The sequence below is a fragment of the Acanthisitta chloris genome, unplaced genomic scaffold (assembly GCF_000695815.1).
Source record: "Acanthisitta chloris isolate BGI_N310 unplaced genomic scaffold, ASM69581v1 scaffold46147, whole genome shotgun sequence".
NCBI classification, from domain to species: domain Eukaryota; kingdom Metazoa; phylum Chordata; class Aves; order Passeriformes; family Acanthisittidae; genus Acanthisitta; species Acanthisitta chloris.
The window spans coordinates 1-11,446 of record NW_008682907.1 but is presented as its reverse complement, the minus strand read 5'-3'; the positions used below and the strand labels follow the sequence as shown (position 1 = coordinate 11,446).

At 38.6% G+C, this 11,446-nt stretch overlaps 1 protein-coding gene across 1 annotated transcript; it reads right to left on the bottom strand.

The window, feature by feature from the left end:
* Nucleotides 1–541: 541 nt before the first annotated feature.
* LRPAP1 (low density lipoprotein receptor-related protein associated protein 1) lies at nucleotides 542–11,355 on the bottom strand. Its single transcript, XM_009078681.1, has 8 exons — nucleotides 11,116–11,355; nucleotides 7,036–7,180; nucleotides 6,563–6,687; nucleotides 5,142–5,262; nucleotides 4,041–4,199; nucleotides 3,431–3,513; nucleotides 1,174–1,350; nucleotides 542–857 (listed from the first exon to the last, which is right to left on the bottom strand). The coding sequence occupies exons 1-8, from the start codon at nucleotides 11,353–11,355 to the stop codon at nucleotides 792–794; spliced, it is 1,116 nt and encodes a 371-aa protein (XP_009076929.1). The 3' UTR covers nucleotides 542–791.
* Between the last annotated feature and the right edge of the window lie 91 nt (nucleotides 11,356–11,446).

Genomic DNA, 11,446 nt, shown 5'->3' with positions numbered 1-11,446 from the left:
CATTAGTGTGGTGCAAAACTACCCCTCCAGTCTTAAAAACTAACATGTGAATGAACACTACAGAAACAAGCAACATACTAAAAACAACAGGTCTCACTATATGAAAGAGAAGAAAAAAAAAGCCTCACCAGTATCTTGTTTGAATTTTTTAATGACTAAGTGTAACAAAACCAAGCAACAATGAACAAGATAATTGTACATGTATGTTCAGTAACTCCACACGTGTTAGTCAATAACTAACTGTGCAAATTTACTTCAGTACTTATTCCCTCCTTACTCTTCCTTCCTCTCTCACATGAAAAGTTCAAATACAGTGCAGCTCTGAGCCAATGCTCAAAGTCAGTAGAAATATTTTCGTTACCTTCAGTAGGAAATGTAAAAGGCCAAGCATTGAAATAAAGACCTTTCTGGCCCCTGTTTTAACTTCCTGTACCTCAGTGTTTGCTTTCATTGGTCAAAACACTTACCTGACTGTAAGATTAGTATTTTTTAATAGCAAGAATCCTTTGAGAGTTCAGACAGTTTTCTTTTTGACATGACTATTTCCAAGGCTGCTACTTGATTCCAAATGAAGATTTATACGATCCAAGATGTGCAACTTAAACATATAATCTAATCATTGAAATTTATAGTGCAAATACAAAACTGGCAATTAAGTAGATTAAAAAAATTTCATACAAGACATATCTGTTCAATCCTTACTATTTCAGGACTCTGTGGTAAGCCCTGTTCAGAGAAACACATTATCTGGTTTGTGTTAACAGATTGGTCCCATGAAGTAAAATGAATTTTTATAACTCATTGTGTTGAAGACCTTGAGAGATTCTGCTGGATAAATCCTGCAAGTGCTTCTTTACCTATCAGGAAAAAAAAACAACCCACATGAAACACATTTTAGTAAGATAATAAATTACCAATATAATACATTCAGATTTTCACTGAGTATATGGGATAACAGGAAGAGCAGAGAGCAGGGAGATTTCAGGCCTTTTAAAATTAGGTTTAAAGAAACCAATTATGTGCATCCTGTACTAAACATGGAGAACAGATGTGCCTTGAACTCCCCTTCTGGAAGTCATTCAGCTTGCATGAAAAATCAGTACTGGATAATCTACCTAAACTCTACTACGGAGTTAAACTTTCAACATATATGTACACTGGATTTATACAGACCTTATATCCTAGTTCTTTTGTCTTTTCTTCCAGCATGGCATATTTTTCTTTGCTTCTGTTCAGATGATCCTTATCTCCAGTTCCCTCTATGTGCTTGAGTTTCTGGTGTGAAATCTCTAATTGTTTCTGATAATGATGGTGTTTTTCAATTTTTGCTTCAAAATGTTTCAGCTCCTCCTAAGACAACAAATACACACAGTTTAACGGGAAAGATTCCAAAGCTTTCTTTCTCTTTTCTTGCCAAGACACCCCTAATGATATTTCATTAAGTCAAGCACAGAAAGCTTTTCAGTTCCTGCTTCTTAAGAATGTCTGGACAATGCATTATCATCACCACCCAGACACCTCATTTTGAAAGCAGGTGCTGAAAATGACCCACTGCAGACTGCTGATGGCTGTGAGGTGCCAGGAGAGGAGAGCAGAGCACACCAAATGAAAGTTTATGCATAAGAACAATAGACGGGGGGAGTGAGACAATTTTTAAAGGAAGGCTCTTTCCAAAATCAAGTCCTGGATCTGCTATTTTCTGCTCAGACTTAAATGTTTTCTGGGTTTACAGTCTGCTATGATGAAGTAGGCTGAATCAGTGAACAAACAAGACACACTCTCAATTTGTCCCAGAGACAGTGGCCAGACTGTCATGTTCAGTCATATATCAGAGACAAGCCCTCAGATAGCATGGTAAGGGGGGACCAAAGAGTGAGCAATGTCTCTACCCACCAAACCATGCTCTTGCTTTGCTAATTCAGGGCCAAAGATTCAGTTTCTCTGTGTCTTAGGATGCCTCCTCTGTGAAAAGGATAGAAACACTTCAAACTGTTATGCCACTTATGGCAGAAGTTCTACACATTACATCCAGCAACACTCAAACAAACCCTGGAGTGAAATCACTGCTTGACAGAGCCCACTTCATTTTGGTCACTGGTGTGTTTCAGTCATGGTGGCTGACAAAATTCCTCCAGTTTCAAGACAGTGGTAAAAAATAAAAATAAAAATCCATCATCCTAACAGTTCTTTTGCAATTTTTAAAGGACAAAGGTTTTGTTTTCAGTATTTTTGACAAGAAAATAGTTTCCTTTTGCTGTAGAACATTCCAGTCTGTTTGACATACTCCATTCAGGACCTCAGCTTGGGGTTTTACGCTCTGATAAATTATCTTAGCTGCAGATGTTTCACTGTGATTTCTTCTTTCTTACTTTGTTAGGATGTCCCAACATTTGTAGTAACAAGACAGGTTTGGTCTGATGAAGAGGGCCTGCATGGAAAAAGATTTCTACTAAACCAGTAAAATTAATAAGCAGGTATGTGCTCCTGCTCATGGAATTGGGTTTTTCTTTTTCACTTTGGCAGACAGAAGGCCAAATTTACCTCTCATGCAATTGACCAAAATGTCCCACTGAGGTCAGCAGGAGCTTTGTTGCAGACTTCAGCACCTTTTCTCTGACACTTGTAGAATACAGGACCACTGAAATCAGTGCAACTAAAGTGTTTGCTTCATAAGAGAATTGGGCTGGATTTCAGTTACAATAAATAAGATTGATCTTTGATATTTAAGAGAGACAGATTTCAAACCCCATGCCAGACAGTTAAAACTCTCATTACCTTATCTGGAAAAGAAGCTCAAAGTGTCCCTAACCATGTCTCGGCCACTAAGACAACATCTTTTGTACATGCAGCTCCCTGAAGCCCTAAAGAGTTACTTCTTCAGCTTATTAATCAAAATCAATTCTGATAAACAGGCAGAATCAGATAAAAAAAAATCAAACATTTTCTCAATGCAACTGGCATGAAGTACACAGGAATTAACTTCTCTATTTCCTTGAAAAGCAATCTTTACCACAGTAGTTTCGGATCAGTTCAACACAGCTCCAACACGGGAAGTTAACAGTGCAAGGGGTAGGCATAAGAGGGAAATTGCTGAGTACACAGATTACACTGGTTCCCAAGAAGTCATTAAGACATTGTGTAAGAGGGATAAGTCTGGTACACTGAAAACAAAGAAGCAGGGCCTGATCCTTCAAAGATTTAAAATATTCAACACTTGCTTTGACAGGATTCAGAATTCTCATTTTGCTGATAACAAAACCATGCGACTAGTTACATACATGTTTATATATCTGAAGCATTAAGAAAAAAGCAGGACTTTTTTCTATGGTGTCTGGAGGGTAACACAGAAGTGGCTGCAATCAGAGTAACATTGAGGGTTTCTTTATGTGGGAAATATTTCTGTAAGCTATCTCACTGGAATTCTACTTACCCGAAAAGATTCGAGTTCTTTCTCAGTGAAATTGGCTGATTTGGCCATGTCCCACAAATCAATCACTCTTGGTTCTTCGAATTCTAAACAAACACATACCACTAAATGAAAATCTGGACTTGGTGCTTTTATGCCCAATTCCTATGAAAGATGAGCATGTTTTCTCACATATATACACACAGAAAAATTAAGCACTGCATTACTAATACGTCTATTTAGAAGAAATAGGAGAAAAAAGTACTGGATGAAACTACAGTACTGATGCATCAAGCCATTCTTGAAAGCAAAAAGAAACCCCTAGGAACTGAATAATGGCATTACTTGCCCTGCATGTTGTCTAATTTACTTGCCCTCCTGGAGCTGAAGGTGTAATATTCCTTCTTATGTGGGCATGGAAGACAGAACTATCTTCTTAACATGTTGTCTCTACCCTTTCATTAGGCTTCTAGTGTTGGGTTCTAAATAGAACAGTCTGGTTGTGTCTCTTCAGCTCACTGTGGTACACTATGTACTGTGAGACTGTGACTACACCTTACTACTTGCCAACTGATTTTTATTTTTTTTAAAATGGAATTAATCCCACATAAGCACAAACCCCACTGTATCATACCACTGGTTGTGTCATATCCCTGGTGACTGACTTTCCGCAGGCGCTCAAACCCCTGATTGATGCTTCTGAGTTTCTCTTTTAGTTCTCTGTGTTTGTTGTGCAAGATTTCTTCTTTCACCAGGTTCTCTTCAGATGGATTGATAACATTTTTGTGGATATCTGTTGAATAAGAATAAATGTTAATGATATTGGGCCAAACACTGATGTGTCAAAAGCAACAAAAATCCCCTAAATCTTGGGTGAATAAATGATGCAAAGTTTTTAGCATTTGAGCTGAGTATAAATAAAGCATCAAACCCAGACTTTAAGCAGCAGCAATTCCTTTTGCAGGTCAATATTCACATCAACATCCCTCAGTGTTTTGGAGGTTGCTATTACAGAAATGCCTTTTAACTCCTACTAGCCACTTCAGTAATATTTTGGAAAGGAAATGTTCCTATTTTCCTAGGTTAGCGATATCCCAAGGAAATGGGATAGGGACAGTTGATGAGTCCCATGCCTTCCTTCCTGGACATTGCATGAACCAATCAAGACATCTGATGGTGAAATGACCTTCAGCAGCTTCCAATTTGGACTATATAATGCAAACATCAAACTAGCAGCTTTAGAATACTTCAGCTCTAACAATTTCAGCTTGGATTAGTACAGTAAACTGGATTCAGATCCTTGATGCTCTAACACACCTCAGGCTTGATGCCTAAGATATTCCAAGTATATCCCCTTGGGCTCCCAACTGGTGAGACAAAACATGCATGTTCTGCAGACTTTAGAACCACATTTTGCAGCAGTGGATCTAAGTTTGCTGCATGATTTCCAGTAAACTACTATGGCTATCACTGTTAATCTGATGGCATCTTCCTTGCTTGAATTGCAGGCAGAATCAGAAAACTGATATGGCAACATTTTCATTAGCTGGCAAGATTTTTGGCAGCTAATGCAGAACTAAACCCAGTCGGTATCTAAAAATGTCAGCATCTGCAGGCAGTGCTGACAGAAATGTCAAGAGTTCCAGGAGTTTCAAAGAAACTTGGAAACGATGGAAGCAATGGGCAGAGAAAAGAGTTGTACTGATCTCAAAACATCAGAGAAATGTTCGGGCACCTTCTGTTCTGCTCACGGTCTCCAGCAGAATATTATATTCATTAATCTTTTCTCTGTGATGCTTAAATTCTCGCCAAAGCTTATCCAGCTCCTCATCAGAGAACTTCCCAGAGGTCTTGGCCTGAAAGAAACAAAAGCACATTATGCTTTCCAGGCCAAGTGCTTTTAAGTGCACTCAACTGCCAAAAGGTCTTTCCCCTTCCTACCATATTTAGAAAATTATTAAGTGCAGCTTTTCCTTAGATCTTTTGTTTTAATTCTCTTAATATTAGTATGAGGTCAGGATTTAGACATTGATGGATAAGATGGCTTTAATCATGCCAAAATGAAGTTGGCTTCAGACTTAGAAAGCTAGACTTGCTATGGACCACGCGGTGAAAAGCGTCTGACATTTCCATTCCACGGAAAACAATTTCATACAGAAATAAGGGCCATGGAGCTCCATATGCAACTGAAGGGAACTGTCTGCATGAGGGATGCAGCCTGACATTAAACAGTCTTTATTTCATCTTACTCTACTGGTAATCGAAGACTTTATCACTACTGTGCACTTGCTCTGCAACAATCAGGGGAGCACTGCTCAAACACTGTGGGGACTTGCTGCAATGCATGACCAAAAGTGAATGTTTTTTATACCTATTCAGCCCCAACCCTTTATTTTGCTTAGGAAATATTTCTGTCTATTGCACTTTACTGTTTCCCAAAGCATAGGACACCATGGCCCTTGCCAGCAGCATTTTAAAAACCACCAAGTCTTTTTTCTGCTTTACTACCACTGCACTAGACTGGTGTGAGAATTCTTTGCTTCACCTACTACTTGCTCCTTAAAGCTTGTATTATTTAATTTCTGAAAATTACGACTTTGCCAGTTTTAATTGCCCAAACTGACAGTACACTTTCTACTTTTTATGCATGAATGCAAATCCTGGAAATTTTCACTTGAATGTTAGGTTGGGAAAGTCCTTATTTAAAATCCTTCCCCTCAGAAAATTACATTTTAAACAATCTATGAAATGGTTCTATTTTAAATATATCTCTTTTAAAAAGCCCATAAGCAACAGGAACAACACCATAGATATCCTACCACACGGTGCGACAGTCACACTAAGGGAAACAATGAATTCAGTGAAATCTGACTACTCTGTCCTCACTGGACTCAGGCTCTTATCCCCCATGCAGACCGATGTGGGTGCTTTGTTTTGCAAAGACAACCTGCCACAGCTGGATGATCTGCATGCAGGTGGGATACCCTCAGGGCAAAAAGATAAGTCAATACAGAGCACAGCAGCTCGGACAGCACTTACCAGAAGAGTTCTAAACCTCTTAATTTCCAAATCCAGGGGCTCTCAAAAGACACAGTCTAATAGTTCAACGAAGAAATGCTGATTTCTTACACTCCAGTTCCCGGAAACCTTACTCACCTTGCTCCATAACTTTTCCAGTCTTGGATCATCCAGTGTGTCACTTTCTGTACCATCTTTAATATAGTTGGTATCAACTAGTTGAGAGTCCTTTTTTCCATTCATTCCATATTTTGTCATAATGACTGCAAGGGAACAGAAGACAAAGAAACATTAGAACCAACTACAGATGTATGGAAGATGAGAGATTGGCTACATCCTTGACTTGCAGAGCTGGATTTTGCAGCTCATGGGGGATAACCTAACAGTTTAAGACACAGAGGTCCCAGGTTTAATTACCTCTTCTGAAAATATCAGGAGCAAAGGAATCTGTTAGCCTCCTGCAGCTCCCTATTGACCTCCAAAGAACTTGTGTGTGCTCAGTGTCCAGAGAGACAGCCTGATATTTAAAGGTTCAAGTAGAAATACAGGTGTCTAACTATGCATGTGTCTGATGCAAAGTTTAAACTCCTTCTTTCAAAGATATACTTTACCATTTAAGTTGCGTCGGAGTTTGGCTTCCTTCTCTCCATCTTCATCCAGCCCTTCAGCCTTCAGTTTTTTCCAGCTTAGCTCATCCTTTTCTTGTATTTTGAGATCACTGTGCAACTCTGCCAGTTTCACAGCAGAGAGATGGAGCTAACAAGAACAGAGAAATGTTTGTATTTGGTTATTTGGAGCCACCTCTTGCTGCAGTTACCTCAGAAACCAGTATAGATATGTAGCCATTATGGCACTGCAATTTTTCTAAACCAACATGCCATTGCCACCACATGTGCTTTCTTGTGGACCACCTTCCAACCATACAATTACAGTGAGCTGGTGAACTTCATCTGTTAGTATAGTTTTTCAGATTACCAGGTCACTGAAGATGGCCCTGCAGGCCAAGGAGCCACTCCACCAGCAATTTTTACTATCAAAGTGAAATAATTTCTCAGATCACTTCTTGGCATGGTTTATGTGCATTAAAACACACAGAATCTACACATATTCTTGTCTGACATAACAGAGCAAAAAGATAAGACACTGAGGCTGAATATATGAAAAAAACAAAGTTCGAATGAATGCTAAGTCATTTTGAAACTTTGTGAAATAGGGACAAAATAGGAACAGAGACAATGAATAATATGCAGCTGGCTAAGCACCATTGCTCTAAGAGGAACATGAACTTCTGAACTAGCAGATTTCAGACATTTTCAGATTTTAAACTTTCAGTTTAAAACAAAGACATGTAACAAATCATATTAATGCTTCAGAACTACTTTTATCTGTGTGTGCACGTCAGTAACAACAAGGTGAGGCAAGAAAAGGCCCAGAGAAGAGTGGTCATAAAAAAACCTCCAAGCAGTCAGCTCCTGGTAGCTCAGATCCAGCTCTGAACCACCTGGGCTCATCTGTCCTGGGACAAGGTTATTTACTGGAGGTTTCTTGGTCATTAAAATCAGATTAGAGATTATAAAAACTCTCATTCTAAGTGAGGAAGCAGGATGTTTAATAAACACAGACTCAGAACTCAATATGATTTTTCAACATCAGAATGATACTGAGAAGATTCGGCCATTCCTTTGAGTATCAGTGGGTCATTTGAAATTATCTAGGAAAAATGTCATTACTTTGAGCTAATGCACTAAATTCCTATTGACAGGAATTCAGGAATCCATCCATATTACTGTTTCTGCTTCCAGCTTAGGCTGTCCTATTGGTTTTATGCTAAGAAACATAATAATTATTTTAATTTTTAAACTACGTTTTTTTCCTGTATCTTGCACTTGGCTTACTGAGATAATTTACTAAAATCTAGAGTAGTTAATAGGTTAATAGGTAAACATAAAACTTATAAATACATTAAAACTTCTGATCCCTCTAATACTAAAGCAAAGGAGCATCCTTGTTGTCTTCTTTCCCACCTGCTTTTGGGCAACTGCTTGATAAAAGTGAAACACTTAGAAGGAGCCACTTTATTTATGGTTTTTAGTAGGTGCTAAAGTATAAAACCAACCTTAATCATGTGCTTATTTGTTTTTTTGGAGCAGGATGACCTGGACAGCCCAAGTGCCATTGCTGCAGTAGCACCAACCAATGCTTTGCTCAGCAAGAATTGTGCCCTGAGGAAGACTGAGTAAAAGGTTTGCTACAAATTGTGAAGGGAATGGCCAATCATCTCAGTAGTTCTGTACTCTAATATCAGTCAGTATTCAAGTAGCATGGACTTAATTAGCAGTTAGGCTGAGCAAATACAGGAAAAAATTGCCAGCAATAACTTAGATAACAAGTAATTCAGCTCCTAAGTACAACAGATAAAGGAAAATACAATCTCTTAAATGTGTGAAACATCAGAGACACACTACTGTATAAAAGATTACACAGTGCAGTTTATGTTAAACATTTTCTGCAGTTAGTGAAATCTCATAAACACAAAAAAGTTTTCTGTTTTCTAAAAGTGCCAGAAAAGAATATCACAACTTTCAAACATAAAGTTTGAGGACATTATCAATCAAACATTTTAAACTCTTAATAAAAACTAAGAAAACACATTAAGTCCATTGTTCTTTAAGGGGGAAAAAAGGGAAAGATTCTATTCAAATTTCTCCTAATCCCAGTTATATTTTCCTGATTCTTATTACAATTTAGTATGAAACTTAAGTAACTGTCCTGTTAAGCATTATAAATCCTTTGAAACCTGTTGGAAGCTCCTTGCCTGTCCCATTTATTCACAGAGTGAGCACATAAACTAATTTAAAATATCCAGTTCAAGAACTGCTTCCTTCAAGGTCATCTCACATAGGAACCTGAATAACACCAGGTAAAAAATGTCAATGAGTAAAACTCATCATTTTACTAACATTACTCATATTTTGAAATAACTAACTAGAAGCAGAGGAGAAAAGCTAAGTTTCATGATTAAATAACAAAGCACCAAGTTCTTCACATTCATTTCTTATTCCTCATTCCCTATGCTGCCTGGACATTAGCATCCAAGATAGGTGTCTGGCAATTCTGGGAATAAGTGCTGGAAATTTGTCAAACATTATAACAATTAAGTGGTTTGCAATCACTACCTGCAACATCATTCACTACACCTTAACTTCTGAGAGGGAAGGGCTCTTTACTACAATTTTTTTCAGGAGCTGGAGCCACTGCTGCTTTGGGATGGCCAGGAAGGTCCCGTAACAAGTGATGCTAAAAGGACACCAATGGCAACAACCACAACAACCACAGCAACCTAATAGTTGTTACTTAGGTCAAACCACACACTGTGAAATCTACATATCTGACATTGATTCATAGAGAAGAATTAGGGTTTGACTAAAAACAACTCTTGTAGCAAGATAAATTTTAATTTTTTTTTCTATAAAGCCTATACCCATGAAAAGAGATGCCGCTGGAGGATCAAATCCTCCCTACCATCTTCAGGGAAACAGGAATTCTGGCTTGCCAGCTCCTGGTCCTGCTAAATAGTATTTTGGGCATTTCTGAAGGATGGCTCATCCAGATGTATGCTGCAATGCTGAATTGCAGTATCTATCTTTTATGCCAAAACAAAGAAGTTCCCTATTTTCAGTCCTATCTCTACCACTACCAAAATGAAGTAAAGAGAATTCAGCACTGGCTCCTGCAAGTATTTCAAAGCAGGTGTAACACACAGGCATAGGTTTCTTCTTATTTCATATACTGCCCAGACATACTGGAAAATCACTGTAAAAACAAAGGTTGGGTGCCACTTGAGAAATTTAGATAGTGGCAAATTTAGTTCAAGTAGGTGTTGCATCTCTAAAATCTGTCTCACACACAAAGAATTTATTAAACCTTAGGTCTTTACTGCCAGAGTTAACTTCATTTTATACTTCAGTACCTTCACATAGTAAAGCATTTCAACTTTTAATTCCAGAAGATACAAGTATGAAAATTTTTGAAAAAAGACTGTAATTAGAAAAATAAAAGGAAACTGACAATACTATCATTATAGATTATTTCTAGTTTCCATGTTGTTTCTTCCTCAGCTGACAGTTCACAGCTGAAGTGACATTAACAGACACTGCCCTGTGCCCAATCCATCCTTCTCCCATTGAGAAAAGTAGTACTTTTGATACCTTCTTTGGGCACATTGGGAGGCAGCATATGGCAGGGTTCTATTTTTTTTACTAAACCCAGGGATGCCCTACCTCTAATACAACAGCTCAGGCTGAGGAATGTCTGCTCAGGACAGAAGACCCAGAATTAATATTAACTACATTCCTCTGTGTGAGTGAACTGAACCTTTACAGGTCATGACCCTAAATTCCACAGTCCACAATACTCAGGGGATATGTGCAGCAGGTTCATCCACTCCTGTTCAAACTGTTCTGCTTCGTTCTAAGTAATTGTTCCAGTGCAATTAAATATTTTTACTGTCCTTTCACTTTAATTAAACGGGTATTTTTTTAGTTTGGAGTGAGACAAACTGAAGTATCACTGTGAAAATTAAACATTTCATGGGAATAGTGATACCACCCATTTGCTAGTGCTCCTGTATGTGTGTACATCACATGGCATGAATGAAAGTGACACAATCACCAAGCTGCAGGGTTTCTTACTCTCCTATGCTGCGAGCTTGATTCCTGTGCAGAGTGGGAACTAAGGCCATTACCTTCAGGACTTTCCTGATTCTTATTCCAATATAGCATGAAACCTAAGTAACTGTCCTGTGAAGCATTCAACCAGCGAGCACCGCAGCCAGTCTCGGCTCCTCCACGGTACCAGAAGGAATTCCCTCTGTCTTCCACTTCCCGAGCATGTGGTTTGACTGCTGCGTTTAAACACGGGGAGATCAACATTTCCCGGGACACAGACACATACACCGGGATAAGGGAACCAGACGCATCCTGAGAGAAGACCTGACCCGCCAGCGCAGTTCCCTGCGGCCCC